This window comes from Zootoca vivipara, chromosome 1, assembly GCF_965207765.1.
Source record: "Zootoca vivipara chromosome 1, rZooViv2.hap1.1, whole genome shotgun sequence".
In the NCBI taxonomy this organism is placed as follows: domain Eukaryota; kingdom Metazoa; phylum Chordata; class Lepidosauria; order Squamata; family Lacertidae; genus Zootoca; species Zootoca vivipara.
In genome coordinates this window covers 75816203-75833044 of record NC_142582.1, presented here as the reverse complement: position 1 = coordinate 75833044, position 16842 = coordinate 75816203, and the positions used below count along the sequence as shown (strand labels likewise).

Here is a 16842-nt window from a genome sequence, read left to right as displayed (position 1 = left end):
ACCAGCACGGTAATACATTTATGTGCATTTCAACGAAACCTGCATAGCAGACCTTTTTTGATGAGTTGTGTCCCTGATAGTTATGGATGTCTGAAAGCAGCTGTGGCTGAACTACTTGTTAAGTGGCATCTGAAATGACAGCATGTGTGAGGAAAGGCCATTGGCAGAGTAGCCTAGATTAGCCCAAGCTGTAACTTGTTCTAGATTGCTTTATTGTCCTTAAATCATCCATTGCTGATTTGAGGATTTTGGAGTGTTTGTCACCTCCATCTTTCTTGCAGGCCCAGGCTGTGTGCTCCCCCTTCCTCCATCAATAAATTACACCACACCATCAAATGTGATCAAATCAGGCCACAACTTTATTGACTATAGTTGAAGACGTTTGGCATAGGCAATGGGTAACCATTTATTTTTGGCCCGCCTGCCAAAAATGACATGAACAGTCAACCCGGCAGTGGAGAGTCCTATGACTTACATCAAATAGGGGGATCTCCATAGGGATTGCCACCTAGAGGAGCACTGAAGCCCAAGCCCCTATCTGGGCATATGGACAGAAGTGACTCCTTCACGGATCCCTTTAACAGAAGGGGAAGGCGAATGTACAACACCTCCCCTCCATCCAATACTCTGGTTACCCAATGCCTAAACCACCCAAGTTGTGGCAATTGCTATGAGGTAGGCAAAACCCTCAGGCCATAGCCAATTCTACCCAGCCCTGAATACAATGACCACTGTTGCCATAGCAAGGCCAATCAGTATGTGAAATGCAATGCTGAAGGACTGGGTGGGTGGGTTGATCTGACGAGAAGAGCTGGGTACTGGGTGGGGGGCAGTTTAAATCCCCTGGGAGCAGACCTGAGAGAAGCCTGATGGCTCTGTCATGCCCGCCCCCCGGAGTGTGCCCTGCCCTCCAAGACAGCCTACCACTGCCCAGTTAAGCAGGATGGCACAGAGCCAGACTTCAAGCCAGGAGCGTGAGTTGAAGCTCACTCTTCAGCACCCAGCTCTCCTGCATTCAGCGGGAGGGAGTCACTAGCCGTCCTGCATGCCACCGCACCCCCAAAAGGGGGTGAGCGGACTACTTCAACAAGCCACTAAAAGTTTTTCAGGCATTTTCCAACAACTGAACAGACCATTGTCAACTCTTTACATTTAACTGATGTTGAAACCTCAAGACAGTCTTTTATTCATTTTTCTCCAATGTTGCACTTAAATCCTACGCTATCATTTGCTGCTGCTACTATATTGCTTGGATATAGTAACTTACAAGTGAGTGTACAAAGGATTGTTGCCACAAAGTAGCTGAGCAAAACTGTACTGTACTAGATTTTAAGAAATCATTTTAAGTGATTAAATGAGTACTGAGGATTTACAGGACCTTAGTGCACAATCAGTTTATTGAGAAACAGATAGGCATTTATTACAGTTTTCTTCCACAAGAGTGTACCTTCTCTAACAAAGTTTTGCTTCAGTTGAGCTGACATCTCATGTTTCTTACTCGTATAAGTGCACATTAAAACTCACAGGCTTCCTTGCACTGATTTTTTTTTAAATGTGAGCCATCTTTGATGTATTGTACTCAGAAAAACAACTATCTTTTAATTTGGTAGGGTATATATAGACCACAGGTTAGCCACCTCCATTTACACTTTGTTCAGGTTGTTGAGCTGCTGGTTGCACACTTTGAAAGATCCCCCCCCCCCACTAGTGGAAACAAGTTTCTGATGAAAGAATTATATTTGGAACAATGCTAGTATGTGGTATGGTATGGGCTAGCTGCCATGGTGTCATAAACAGGCTAGCTGCCACGGTTTATCTGCCTACCACCCCAAGCAGGCTGCCTGCTATCTTGTTGCCATTTCTCCACCCTTCAGCTCTTATCTGCATGACTTCCTCCCCACCTCTCTGTGAGTTATATATGGATACAGTGGAACCTCGGTTTATGAACACCTCGGTTTATGAATTTTTGGTTTATGAACGCTGCGTACCCATCTGGAACGGATTAATTCATTTTCCATTACTTTCAATGGGAAAGCTTGCTTCAGTTTATGAACGCTTCAGTTTATGAACAGACTTCCGGAACCAATTACACCCATGCTTCAGTTTATGAACGCTTCAGTTTAAGTACTCTGCGGACCCGTCTGGAACGGATTAATCCACTTTCCATTACTTTCAATGGGAAAGTTCGCTTCAGTGTATGAATGCTTCAGTTTATGAACAGACTTCCGGAACCAATTGTGTTCATAAACCGAGGTACCACTGTATTGCATAATTGAAATTGAAACAAATGTACCTCTGTATGTGTTGTGCAAAAGCTAAAACATGGTTGATGGTGGGGAAAGATTTTCAATAAGTAGTTCTTGTGTTTTTAAGGATATATTTGAATACTAATTGACATTTTTTTGATGTAAGCATTGACATCTCCCAAGACTAGGGTTTAGAAAGAATTAGGTAATTTTATGTCATTCATAACATTCATGCTACCGTGTTTCCCCCTTTTTAAGACACCGTCTTATTCTTTTTTTTACTCAAAAAAACACACGGTGTCTTATTTTCAGGGGATGTCTTGTACCTTAAGGCTCACTCCGCAGAGGCGCCTTGATTCTCAGGACGCTGCTTTTAATTAAGCTGCCTTTGATCTTCCCCGGTGGTCCCGGGGGCCCTTTGCCAAATCGGCTACGCCCGCGGCACCCGGGAGAGGGCAGCAGTTCGCGGCGAGCCTTCGCCAGCGTCCTCTTGCTCCCTCTTCCCGCCGCGCAGAGCAGCCGTGGGCGCGGAGATGCTGCAGCGCCCGGAGAGGCTCGCCAGGGAGGCGGGCCGTTTCCTCGCGCCTCGTGGGCCGTGTCCGTGCGCTCAGCGCCGCCGCCGCCTGCGGCCCAGACCCAGCCGCTTGGGGAGCCTCCTTTGCAGCCAGTCCCCGACGTGGAAAGAGGCAGCTCCCGCCGGGGGTGTCTCTCCTGCCCCTCTCCCGGACCTACACAAAGGAAGGAGGCGGAGAGTTGCGCAACGCCGCCGAGAGCGACCGAGGCGCTTGGCTGCTTCCATTCCCGCCGAGAGGCCGCTCGGGAGCGCCATGAGCGAGCCGCCTCGCCGTCCTCCAAGGTTTCCTTAAGCCGGAAGAATATGGGAATGCCGTCGCCGTCGTGGGATCGCAGCAGGCGCACTGATCTTATGTGGGAAGCTGGAGGATGACCGAGCGCTAGTAAGGAAAGCCGCGCTTCTTTCGCTTTGCCTGTTCGCGTCCGAGGGACTTCCTCGTGGCCCCTTGAATCCCGGCCCCATTTACCTGGGGGTGGGGGTGGCGTGGCTACAAGACCCACAGAATTCGACCTAGTTGGGATGGCGCTGCAAAGTTGCAGTCCTCGACGCACTTGCTCCATTGCACACGCTGGGGATTATTTGCGCGGAAGCCCGCGCGGGCTTGCGCTGCGCGGGATTTAGGCTGGTTGCAATCCTTTTGTGGGCGTCGACCCCCATTGCACTCCGCGTGCTATTATTGTGGCGTCCGCTTCTATGCACTAGAGGCCACTTCAGCGCACGTAGGCTTGTACAAGGTTTTAAGATATGGCTTATTTTCAGGGTATGGCTTTTATTTCCTAAACGCTTAAAATCCTGCTATGGCTTATATAATGACTACGTCTTAAAATAGGGGAAACACGGTATGCTTCAAAATGCGGATAATCAAATCTGATGGCTAAGGGACATACATCAATCATTTACAAGGAAAGGAATAGGGAGATGAGGATTCTCCCTGTTCTTCCATTACTTAGTATAATTTTGTGATGGAAGTAGAATCATTGATATATATGTGAATTTTGGCTGCTATGGCATAATGTATTTCGTTTTCCCATGAGAAATGAGACTTGGAGACTAACTAAATTATGGATAACTGAAGGTGCAGAATTTCAAGAATGAAGCACTTTTGGTGGCACCTATTTTTTTCCTAGCTCCTTGAAGGCTCCTTTCTTTATTTCAAAGCTTTTATTAATCACTTACTGTTTTAGAAATCTCTGAGCAGTGTATTTAAAGCAGACTTGGCCAACTTGGTGCCTTCCAGATGTATTGGACCACAGCTTCTGTCAGCCCCAGCCAGCACTGTACCAGATATAACCCTTTGCATGACATTTGGTGACATCTGGGGGCCAAGGGGGTAGCCACTGTACAACACTCCATGTAGCATTTCTGCTTCTTAGGATGAGCTCAGTATTTTAAATGGCCTTGCTTAGGGCATCTTGTACCTAAAAGTGTTTTTTTAAAAAATAAAAAAATAGCAGCTGCTGGAGTTTGGTGATAATCATCAGGATTGTAGCAAGTGTTGGGGAGGGTGTTTAGCCTTTCTCTTCCCTTCTGTGGTCTTAAGAAAACAAGTTATTTGGGAGCTATTGCTTGCATTGAAAGGAAACCCTCCATTTAATAGCACATCTAGTTTGGCCCTTAAACTGCTGTTAGCAGTTGTAGTTCAAAGTTTTCTGTTGAATTTAGGAGCATGTGACATTTCTGATATGCAGAAATAGCCAACATAGTGCCCTTCATGTCTAATGGCCAGGAATTATAGTCCACAACATCTGGAGGACAGCACATAGGCTACCCCTAGTTTGTCTTTAGGACCATAGAGGTAAAGGCTCTGGTACACAGGTGGCACTGGTCTAAACCACTGAGCCTCTTGGGCTTGCCGATCAGAAGGTCAGCAGTTCAAATTTGCGAAATGGGGTGAGCTCTCATTGCTCTGCCCCAGCATCTGCTAACCTAGCAGTTCGAAAGCATACCAGGGCAGGGAGATAAATAGGTACTAGTGCGGCAGGAAGGTATACGGCATTTCTATACACTGGCACTTGGCACAGTCCTCTGTCATGGCTAAAAATTGGCCACTGTTTCATTGATGCTAAAAGAACTAAGTCAGCATGAGTCAGCGGCCTACAATGACTCCTGCAACCTTTCACCTAATTGTACCTGTATATATAGAGTGGTCAATGTTAGTGTTGGGTGTGGGATGGTTGGTTGGTTGGTTGGTTAGAGAAAGCTGGTAGTGTTGATGTGTGGGTTGGTTGTTTTGCAGATAAAGACTTTTAAGAATAAAAGCAGAAAATACTCTGCAAGGACACTCTTCTCGTGGACTTTTTTATGCTGACAAGGGTCCAAGGACCAGGTTGAGGAGACGCAGTCAGGACCTTTGCTTTTTTCAAACACTGGCATGATTGAGATCTTGTGGGGGGGTTGGTATTGTTTGGTGACAGAAGAATTGTTAGCACATGCAATAGCTATAAAGAATTGTTGGTGGCCTCTGCCTTTTGACCCACTAGGTTTTGTCTAGGGAAGAATGGACTTATAACACACCCACTTTTTGCAGGCACCTGCTGTCATTGCTTGTTCAAGGAAGAACCCTTATTAGAACCCTAATAGAAATATTAGGTGGCTGGGCAACCTAATAATAATAATAATAATAATAATAATAATAATAATACACTTAAAATCTGGATTGTTCTGTCATGTCATGTGGCTTTAAAAACAAGTAATGGAATAAATGGACACTAGTCCTCAAAATATGTGACAGAGTTGTTGCTTTGAAAGGCAGCAAAATAGAAATGTAGGTTGGGGGGTGGGTGATTCCTTCTCTTTAATATAGATGCCATTTGTTGATTTCATTACTCCTTTCCTATCCCTAACCAACAAGATATGAAGGAAATGTGGCTTTAAGTTGAATGCTGTAGTGTTGCCTTATTCCTGCTTGGATAGGGAATGGTATGCATCTCTAAACATCAGATTGTGGTCTAATAAATATTGCACGAACATCTACATATTGCTTGTTTAAACAGTGATGTTCCAGAAATGATGCTTGTTCCTGTAAGTATATTATGTGTACCAGTGCATTAAAATAAATACATTTGGGAGTCAAAAGTACGTCGATAGAGTATTGCCACCAATAATGCATTTCTGCCTGCATATGGTACAAGGACAGATTCTCTAGATGTATTATGGAAAGAGAGTAACTGAGACAGTAGTGAAATTGAAATTTGAGCTTAGCAAGTGACTCGGGGACCAGCCAGACCCTCTGAATTTGGGAGCTTATTATCTTGTTTTGGCACACCTCATGAATCAGCAATGTAATCTTCTCACAGCAGACCTGAATTGCTCAGCATCCCCTGTCAGAAACTTTGTCAGAAAATCAGTGCATGTCTGATTGTGAACTTGTCAGTGTGACAAATGGGGCACACTGATAAAGATGATGTTTTCTGTTTTTACACATGATTGCTGCAGTAGCACACATAGGGCACAAGCCCCCCAGAGTGAAGAGTATATCTACAGGGGACAAAAATGAAAAGCATTTTCTTACTTCTACAGATGTAAACATTTTTACAGTATGCTTCTTCCTCTCCCCCAACTTCTTCTTTTTAGCTGTAGACAGAGAAATCCATGCAGCACCCCATTCTAGTGAGAAGTTAATTCAGCTCTTCCGGAATAAAAGTGAGTTCACATTTCTGGCCACCCTACAGCAGCAGGTGTCGACTTCAGGAGTCATTCTGTCCATCCGAGAGTTGGAGCACAGGTAAGGGGAAACCCGTGGCTTATGTAAATCATTGCTGAAAACCAATAAAAATACATTGTCCACTTAATGTTTTATGCTGATATTGTATTAAGGCACCAAGCCAGTGAGGAAATTAAGTATATTGTTTTAATTGACTTTAGATTCTTCATTTTTGTTATACAAAGAGGCAGGAATGCTATGCCGTTGAACAGTGGTGTGGGGAACCTCCAGGCCTTATTTAGCCCACAAGGTCATTTGGGGCAAGCCACACCTACCTGCCCTTCACCTGATGCCGTAGATGACATCAGATGAGGGGCAGGAAAAGCTGGGACTGAGCTGAATGGGGCTTTGCACTGCCAGTTGGCAGTGCCTGCAAAGCCGCTTCTACAGTGATTCCTAAATACCAATCAGTTGGTACAAAGCACAGAGTTTGGAAGTGTCCTTGCATAGCACTTCCCAAGGGGGTTTGCAGGCTTCTTTGTAAATATATATATATATATATATATATATATATATATATATATATATGCTCAGTTTTAAAAAAGGAGTATTTTTCCTTTCCTTGCGACAGCAGGTTTTGAGCTGCTGCCTATCAGCTGATAGGCAGTAACTCCAAACCCACTGGATTGGAGCTACGCCAATCCAGTGAGTTCCCCAATCCCTGCAGAGATTAGGCTTGGAATTATACCCAGCCTCAGTGGTACTTCAAAGCACCAAGCAGGGCTACCTGCAAGCCCAGCTCAGCGCTTTGAATTCCTGACATGCAGCAGATCTTTATCTCCCCTACCTGTCAATCACCTGGTGTCACAGTGATGCCAGGTGATTTGTGGGTGTCAAATGTAGCCCACCAGGGTTGGGGAGATAAAGTTCTGTCCTGCTGGGATGAAGAGATTCCCCATCCCTGCCTTAGAATGACTTCTCACAAGCACATTTGAGCTGCTGTTATCTCAGCATGACACTCCCTGCCAAAAAGAGAAGCATGCAAAGAGAGAAAAGAACTGCTTGTCTGGTAGTCTGTCATTTTTATTTATTTTGTTTGTTCTCCAATTTATTAGCCACTTTTCAAAAAAACCCAAACACATTTAACTCTAGGTACTTCCCCTAAAGTAAAGCCACTGGGTTGTTAATGAATAAAAACATAATAATAACATAATAATAGCAATGACAACAGAACATCAGAAGTCCTGTAAAGTACAAAATAGGTACAGGCAGAGTCAAAAGAGAAGTAGATCAAATTTATTAATTTAGCCAGTGCCATAGGTTTAACATAGAGATTGAGAAAGAAAGAGGGAGAGAGTCACGTTCCTTAAGAGGCAGGTGATGTTCCCAAGACTTTGAACAGCATTGCCTGGGTGCTAACTGAACACATTTCCCAAATACAGTACACAGAACATATGGAACCATATGCTGCATATATGTAAGCCACCCAGAGTGGCTGGGGAAACCAAGCCAGATGGGCAGGGGATAAATAATAAAATTATTATTATTATTATTATTATTATTATTATTGAGCAATATTTTGGTGAATTTCTATGAACTGTGGGTATTCCTGTAATTGAATGCATCCCTTTATTTATTTAGAAATGTTTTTTATTTGATTTTACAGGTATAGAATTATAACAGTAACAAAATACATATCCATATTTAAAGATTTCTCCAAATCTCTGGACTTTCCACCTTCTCCTCCATGGGTCTTATTGTCAACCTTTTCAACTTCATATTATTCAGTAATCCATATTTTATATCTCTCCATTTTGTCTATAAGATTTGGTACATTACAAGTGTTGTTGCAATCCTGCTAATGTTTTCATCTGCTTACAGTGGTCTCCCAAGTAAATTCTAAATTTTCCCCATTCTTTATTAAAGTTTCGGTCTTCTTGGTTCCTGAGCTTCCTGGTCAGTTTTGCCATTTCAGCATACTCTAATAACTTAGTTTGCCATTCCTCTCTGGTAGGGACTTCTTTCCATCTCCAGGCTAGTAACATCTGAGCAGCTGTTATTTATTATCATTTATATACTACTTAACATTTCAAAATTGCCAAGCATTTCACAGATACAAAAACACCAGTATACAATAAAATTATACTATAATTTTCATCATCATCATCATCATCGGCATTAGTAGCAATATTAGTGTTATTGTTTATTAGATTTCTTACCCCCCCCCCGCAAGATGCCAATTTACCCAGGGCAATTTACAGCAATTTAAAATACAATATTAAAAACAGATAAAAGAGACCAGTTATTTCCACACATAAAATAGCCTCAGACTACTTACACTGAAGTAAGATGACAGAAAAAGTTATGACAGCTCTGTTAGTGGTGTGCAGCGGATTCAGCTGAATCTCGATCCAAAGCAGGGTGCTTCAGAGAGATTCTGGGCTTGTCCAAGGAGAAGCATTTTCTGTATGAGGTGCCCCAAACCAGAGTGCCTTGTGTTGCTTTGACTATTTAGATATATATACCGTATATAAAAGCTGCAGACAACTTGACTGCTAAAGGCGAAACTAATCTTTCTAAGTTAACTGTAGGCAGAACATGCCAGGGTTGGGGTGAGAGACACCAAATGCTGGATTGGGGAGAGGAGGGAGGGTTAGCTGTGTTGTGTCTGGTAGGCCAAGTTTGGAATCAGAGAGATTTGTTTTATTAGGGCTTTCCAGCCCCAGTGCTTTAGGAGAGGGGTATTCAAAGCTTGCATGCTTTATGCTCTTTTGCATATTCTGTCTCTGTGGAGTAAGAATATTCTTTAAAATGTTACACAAGGTTTTTCTTTTACTGAAGTCTAACCCAGTCCCTTTCTTTCAAATGCCACAGTTCCTTTTCATTTATTCCTTTTGATTTAATCTTCTTGTTGTTTTGGGAGTCTTGTGCTACTTGCTTGTTCTTATTAGAGTAGTTCTGGTCTGAGGAGTTTGCTTAAGTTCAATTACTGACTCAAGTGATTTTTTTTCAGCCATTGTTTTCCTTCTCTCAAGTTCTTGAAACCTTAGCCAGAAGTTACAACCCTTGTGTCTTCTTCCTCTTCCTTAGTTTATCATGCATGTCTTGTGGTTTACTTCAGCATGGATGTTAAATTTATAAAGATTGAATAGTTCTCTATTTCCTGCTTCACCATGTTTTATTTCATTTTAAAATAGGCTCTGTAGTTCTTAAGAGCCAACAATTAGGTCTTCGCTAAATTCAGTATACCTTAAGTGACTTGTGGCCTGCTTAATTGCATCCTTCTATCACATAAATATTATATGCATTTCAAAAGGTCACCTTAATATCTTAGAAAAGGAAGAAAAGAATACTATGGTTTTAACAGTTATTTTGTTAGCAGGAGTCATTTACCAATGGGAAATTGGAAATTATCAAATGATGCAGCTTTTTTTCTGTTGGTTTATGCCTGAAGCTTGCAAAGGAAGCATAACATCAAATAGACCAAAGGTGCTGGAAATGTGGATTCTGCAGTCTGAGCAGCAGCTCTTGCTGTGAACTATTTTTATCATGATGGGAGTGTAACTTTGTTCACTGTGCCTGGCTGTTTCCATTAATTAAATAAATGAGGTCATGTTACATCAGGCAATTATTCTAAGTGCACATTTGATAATAAATTGATTGAAATCATGGGGTTTGGGTCCAGTTATTGTACAACAGAAGACATGGTACAACTATTATGGGCTATACCACTTTAAGCAGTGGCTGTGTTTGGATGTTACAGTAAACCCTAATGTACGATGGGAATGAACCCAGCTTTCTCCCAGACTTACATACTCCCCTCCAAACTTCTTCTCCTCTGGTGGAGGAGTTCAGAAGCACTTCTATTTTTGATTAGCTGCAGGTCGTGTCAGCCAAACCTGACAAGCTGTGTTTAACTATGGTTTGTTTCAAATGAGCCATGTGGTTTACAAAGCATCTTGTTTCAACGAAACATGGTTAAGATTAACCACAATATAAGGTTCAGATACTGTATAACACCGAGGGAGGCTCAGATTCGTTTCCATGGTTTATTGTGATGTCCAATAAACACAACCTGTGAGTGACAGCTCATATGATAAAATTGAATTTTATTCTTGGTTTTCTTTATACAAGCAAGGATTGTATGTAAGAGCTCTTACCTGAAGATTAAAACTTACCTCAGGTTTTTTGAAAGCAATGGCTTGGTAGCTAACTAGATACAACTTTCCTGGCAGATGGGTGTGAAAGTAAGAGACAGAAGGTAAAGTGTATGTACAGTTTGTGTGACACTCTTATTATTCAGAGTTTGCATAAATAAATAGCATGACCTGTTCAGCTATACTTACCATGCTTAACTTCAAATGGTTTTTGGCTCTGTTCATTCATTTTCATAGAAAAGCAGGGTTTAAAACATTCATGGACCTAACTTAGTAATGTTCACTAATTTCAGTTGGCTTACTCTGAGTAAAACGTAGTTGAATCCTACCCAGAGGGTCCTGTAGAGCACATCTCTAGAATTATGCCACTATTAGTTAGGAATAAATTATCCATATTTTCACCCCCCCCCCACATTTCTTTGTCAGCTGCTTTGTTTACCTCTTCTCATCCATTGCTCCGTATATTTTATGTCACACATTTTCATTGATAGTCTAGCTCTAGCTCAAAGGGACAAATAACTTATCTAGGGCAATTTGATTGATTTGGTTTCCAGTGTTACGGATTCTATTATTTTAAAATAATATGTTTATGTTATCTTGTAAAACCACAACAGCTGGGAGTTACTAGCAAGTTAAGCAATGAGCTTTTTATTAAAAGTAATAAAATTCACAGATATCATAATCTAATATTTGCCTTTCTCCAGCCATATGTGGCTTCTTTAGAAATGCCTGCTGGGATCTAGGAAAGCTTACATAAAAACAAATAGGTTTCATTGTATTCCATAAAAATAACAATAGGCTTTGCGAAAATTCCTCACAGAATATGAGAATGCAATTTCTATTATGTTAATTTGTCAGGTATCTTGCATTTGTAGTGCATCAGAATCCTCTGTTGATCACTAGCTCCCCCTAAACAGAACTGGAGTTCCCAAGAGCTGAAGGAATGACTGCTGAACCAGTTTTAAAGGCATAATACAGACACACCCACTGAAGTCAGTGAATTTTGTACTGTATTTGTTTCCTAGCATTGGGGAGCCCCATCCATGGCTTCAGTACAGATGGGGGATTGTTATATTCCCTATACAATGGTCCACAAGCTTCTTTTCGGGTGGCTTGAGATATGTTTTTGAAGAACATTTAACAAGTTGAATTCCTGGCTATTCAAATTGTAATAAAATAAAATTCAATATAAGACATAAAATAATCAATAACACACAATTGTCCTGAACCCTGACGTATGCGGTGTCAAGTCCTGCTGGCATACAAAGCCCCAAGGGTGTATGCTAGTGAGTAGTTTCACAGTCTAACGGGTCAAGAAAAACTCCAGATTTGATACAGTAAGCCATATCCAAAGCCCAACAGTCAGGCCCATTTCTTCTCATACCTATATCTATATTATATCTATATCTGTATACCATGTACTGATTGCTTGGGCAGAAACAACTACTGTATAGCATTTTCAAGGAGAAAATGTTAAAGTGAATGTGCTTGATTTGCATGTTTCTAATATTCAAATTACAGATATAATATGCACATGATGCAAATTAGGGTGCCCAGGAGTGACTCTGACACGTGCAGGTTCATTCTGTACAAATAAAATGTTATGAAAGAGGAATGGTAAAGGACCTTGTTACCCCCATCACAACATATGTCAGAACAACACTGTTCCCTTCAGGCAGCACAGGTCTGCCATGCAGAGGTGAAGAGAAACAGAAGTTAGTGCCACCAGAATCAAAGAAGGACATGGTATCAGTTTCATAGTGTTTTGCCTCCCCTATCTTGGGTAGCACTTCCTAGTGGTTACCCGACTGTGGAAACCATCAAGAAAGCAGGAAAGTTCTTTGGATGTTAGCAAATGGAAGGGCAGACAAGCTATTGGATGCAAGAAAGACTTCTGTTTATTAGTTGATAACAAAGTCTAATCATTGATATGAAATATAAAGCTGTACAATATAAAGACTTACAATAAGCAAAGACTTAACAGTAAATGAGCAAGACTTAACTCTAAGTAACATGTAATCAGCAGAATAACAGCTAAAATGAGCAAAGTAATTAGAATTTACAGAATGAAGCTCAGTAGTTCGCCCCTTCGGCTTCCAATTAACAGCTGGCTGAAGCAGCTTCCTGATAAGTCTCAACACTTCCCACAGCTGCTGAGGATCTCTTAAGCAGCAAGCAGGCAACCTGACGAGATGGTTTCCTAATCAGGTCCAGATCCCATCGGTCTGCACCAAGAGCGGCCTTCTTATACTCTTCTAGGCTGTAAGTGCTGCCAAGATCAACAGGTGTGCTCCTCTAATGGGGCACGGGAGTGGGTGCACATGTGGGCCTTATTTCTCCTGTTGGCATGGATCAAGGTCCACAGAGAGTTCATGACGTAGGCAGTCCTTGTGGCTGAGCTAAGTACAGTTCATGTCTTGGGCATGGTAACTTGTCAAACTAGGCAGGTATCTAGCAGTTGGCCAAATTCTAATTAAATAACGAAGTGAGGGACAAGCCCTTATCTAGATACGTAGTCCTGATTATATTAAAAGACAGTGGCGTCCTCATTATAAGTTGGCTATATGACAAGGCCCTCATTATACAGATAAATATATAAAGATTTAAAGCTACAATAAACGTTGAAACCAGGAAGCAACACCTACTGGCCCATCTGGTCTGGCACACAACAACAGTAGAAAAGGGAATATCAGAAAGTAAGAGGGCATTTTGCCACCCCTGCATGACAAAATGCACTGGTCATATTTCATTATGTTTTAGAACTGTTAAAAGTATGAGAGACTTGTCTTCTTTTTTAAGGTTGTCTTATCACCTTTAGCACCAGTGCATAAATAGATAGTAGCCAAAATTTGAGAATATTGAATGGTGGGCGGACTTCAGGGTTCTTTTGTTTTTATTGGAGGTGGGTTCAGATAGAGTGAAGTTTTGTGATTAACTTGAACCTATAGGTCAGGTCAGCATTGACTGCAAAAGCAGTTTTTGCAGCAGGACATAAAAAAGATGCCGCATCATAATTCAGACCACACTACTAGCCTTTAGCTTTGCAGGTGAGCTGATTTGATACATGATTACTGAGCCAGATATTAGACCTTGACATTCCAAAAGATTGTTGCTTTAAAGTGCCACTTTTTGCTGAACTTGAGTCATTATTATTGTGGTTCTATTTTGATTGCCTATGGATTTTGTAGCATATTTGAGTTGCTTTTCTTTCTTTTTGTCTTCCTTTACAAAATAACCTGATGGAAAAGTGCACTGCTATGGAGGAAAGTGTGCAAAATGACCTTGTTAATCTTGATTTCTTTGGTAGCTGGGTATCGACATTGGGATGGGAAATTTAATTGACTTTCAACAAGACAGGTGTCACTATATTTTCGAATCTACTGAAAGAGCACCTTGATATCTGTCAGTTTTGGATTTATTGGGTTTTTTTAGGACTGCCAACACAGCAGAAAGCTAGGGGACTTGAAGTTGTTGCATTATGTCTAGTGGATGGCACATGCTGATGAAAGTTGTAAGAGTTGTGTTTCACTGCGTTGAGCCCTGGCAGACATTATGGAAATGGCTGTGGCCTAGGCTTGTGATTCTCTGATGATCTGCAATGGAGGCTAAAAGCAGTCGTCCAGAGTGCTGCTTTGTGATCATGTGATTCTGCAGCTCATAGTCCACTTGGGGCTGTTAAAAGTTTGAGCAAGACTTTGTTTTGGAGCAAGCAAGGCTATTTTGCTTCTGCGAAAGAAAGGTGCACCATATCATAGACTTGTAGAATCAAAACACAGTCTTGCCTAGGTGATGTCACCATCCCATGCCAACCTTGCTTACCTGCTTTATGATCAATTCGCTTGTGATCTGTGCTCATCCAAGACCATTTTCTGGTGTGTATTTTTCCCACCTCACCCATGAGCTGCAAATCTGTGATTGCTGCAAATTGTTTCCAGGTTTTACAAATGGCTAGATAGAGAGATGAAAAACAATCCTAAAGAATTTACAAATAACCAGAGCACAAAATTAAACAAACTTAATTGACAAATAAGCAGGCGGCTTCTGAAATCTGAATCCAACAAAGCAAGAGGAATGCAGCCTATGTGTTAAGTTGATATTTTATGTCACTTAGCTAATTGTTATCGCTGCAATCTGTATTGTGGGTGGGCTTTATAAGACAGCAACAAAATTAATTTTAGCTGATTGAAGGTTTTTTATGTGTTTCTCTTCTGGTCTAAATGAGCTGCTATGAATGGCAGCAAAAGGAAATGCTATTTAAAACTCAGAGTTCAGTCCTCTAGGCAAGATGGTGAAGGATTGGTGGACTAGATCATGAAGCTATTTTTTTTGTTTAAAGGGCAGTGCAGAGACTTTTGATACAGAAAATTGCCTGTTATTTACCTTAATAACACTTCTATTCCTGATGCTTAATTGTTAAAAATGCCTAGAATGGCTAATGCAGTGCCAGCTCACTTTCGCCCTGCCTTTACTCTTAGATCTCTGGGTTTGCATAGCTACTTATGCTGGTGAAGAGGGCAGAATTATGCGTATGTTAGTTTGTGGTCCTTTCTTTTGTTTTCAGTGTACTGAACTCTTGGGAGCATTTCTGATTCATTTTCCTTCTAACTTCAATTCCCTGGGGCATCCATGGATTTGTAGAGATCTGGTACACATAATTACCTTCAAACTTTCATATGCAGCTTAACTGAGGTGACTCACACATGACATTTTTTCTACCTAGAGAATTTCTGTATTGTAGAACACTTGTGAGAAGCATGTCATGGGACAATTTTTTTATTTTGTCATGAGTACACACATTGAAGTACCATCTTTCCAGTGTAGTTGCAGCAAAATAAATATGCCATATTTCAACTGCACTATCTACTATATATTTTGAATTCTCTCCCCCCCCCTTTGATACACATTTGGTTGCCTCTTAAAATATCATCACCATAGTTTGGGTGGTGGTTCCTAAGATCACACACACACACACACACACACACAATATGGCTACTCCAGTGTTTATTATACTATAAAAGGGACTTTAATTTGACTAGAGCTATACAGTACTGTGATGTCTGTTTAACGTCAACGCTATAGTGTTTTCATTGATGAGTTAATATTTCTCCTCCAAATGTTTGATTGATTTCACACCTCCAGGAAACTGTGTACATAATTATATTAAATTAATATTTATTGGCCTCTACTGCCTTTTAGGGTTTCCGGACTTCCTACTGCTTTGTCTTTTTAGTGCTTGAATGACTGTCCCTAAGAGCGGTTCATTTTGTCCCATAAGGAAAAGCTCCAAAGTATATTTATTAGGACCATAGTGCGCAACTGTGGATTTTGTCGCTATTAACACTTGGGGCCAACAGTGGGAGTTGTCTCCATTGTCAGTGTAAGTCCAGAATTTGCCATCTTTTCATAAAAAGATGGCAAATTCTGCATTGGTATAACTTAACTTTCAGAACACTTGTGAAATCAAAAAAAGATATGTAATAGTTTATAAACAATACTACAGGTTCCCCAATCAGGGATGGGGAACCTGTAGCCCTCCAGATGTTTGCTGGGCTTCAACTAACTAGCATAGGCAGTGCTCAGAGATGATGGGAGTTGTAGTCCAACAACATCTAGAGGGCTACAAGTTCTCATTCAGGAACTTTAAAAATGGCTGCCAATAAGGGATGTGGCTGGCGCTGTGGTTTTAACCACTGAGCCTCTTGGGCTTGCCGATCAGAAGGTCGGCGGTTTGAATCCCCGTGACGGGGTGAGCTCCCGTTGTTCGGTCCCAACTCCTGCCAAAAGCACGCCCAAAAGTGCAAGTAGATAAATAGGTACTGCTCCAGCAGGAAGGTAAACAATGTTTCCGTGCGCTCCTCTGGTTTCGGTGTTCCGTTGCGCCAGAAGCGGCTTAGTCATGCTGGCCACATGACCCAGAAAAACTGTCTGTGGACAAAACGCCCGCTCCCTCGGCCTGTAAAGTGAGATGAGCGCCGCAACCTCAGAGTCATCTGCGACTGGACTTAACTGTCAGGGGTCCTTTACCTTTACCCTTAAGGCAGTGTAGGGAATCAGGGTTTCTTTTTTAGTTTACAGTCAGTTTTAATTATTTTTAAAAATGTTCTAAATAGTTGTTTTTAACTATTTTACTGGTAATTGTAAACTTCTTTGAGGTTGGTTTTTCTTTTTGCAAAAGGTATGTCAATTTTATGAAATGTCTACTGTCACGAGATTTAGTTCCAT

The 16842-nt window shown here is 41.4% G+C and overlaps 1 protein-coding gene across 3 annotated transcripts in view; it reads left to right on the top strand.

Annotated features, from left to right (window-relative positions):
• The window catches only part of NELL1 (neural EGFL like 1), a 376722-nt gene that overhangs the window by 57681 nt on the left and 302199 nt on the right, over positions 1–16842 (top strand). For all 3 annotated transcript variants that reach the window (XM_035117446.3, XM_060275202.2, XM_035117428.3), the window contains exon 3: positions 6394–6544. In XM_035117446.3, the coding sequence (XP_034973337.2) occupies positions 6394–6544 (151 nt within the window). The remainder of the gene's footprint in view (positions 1–6393; positions 6545–16842) is intronic.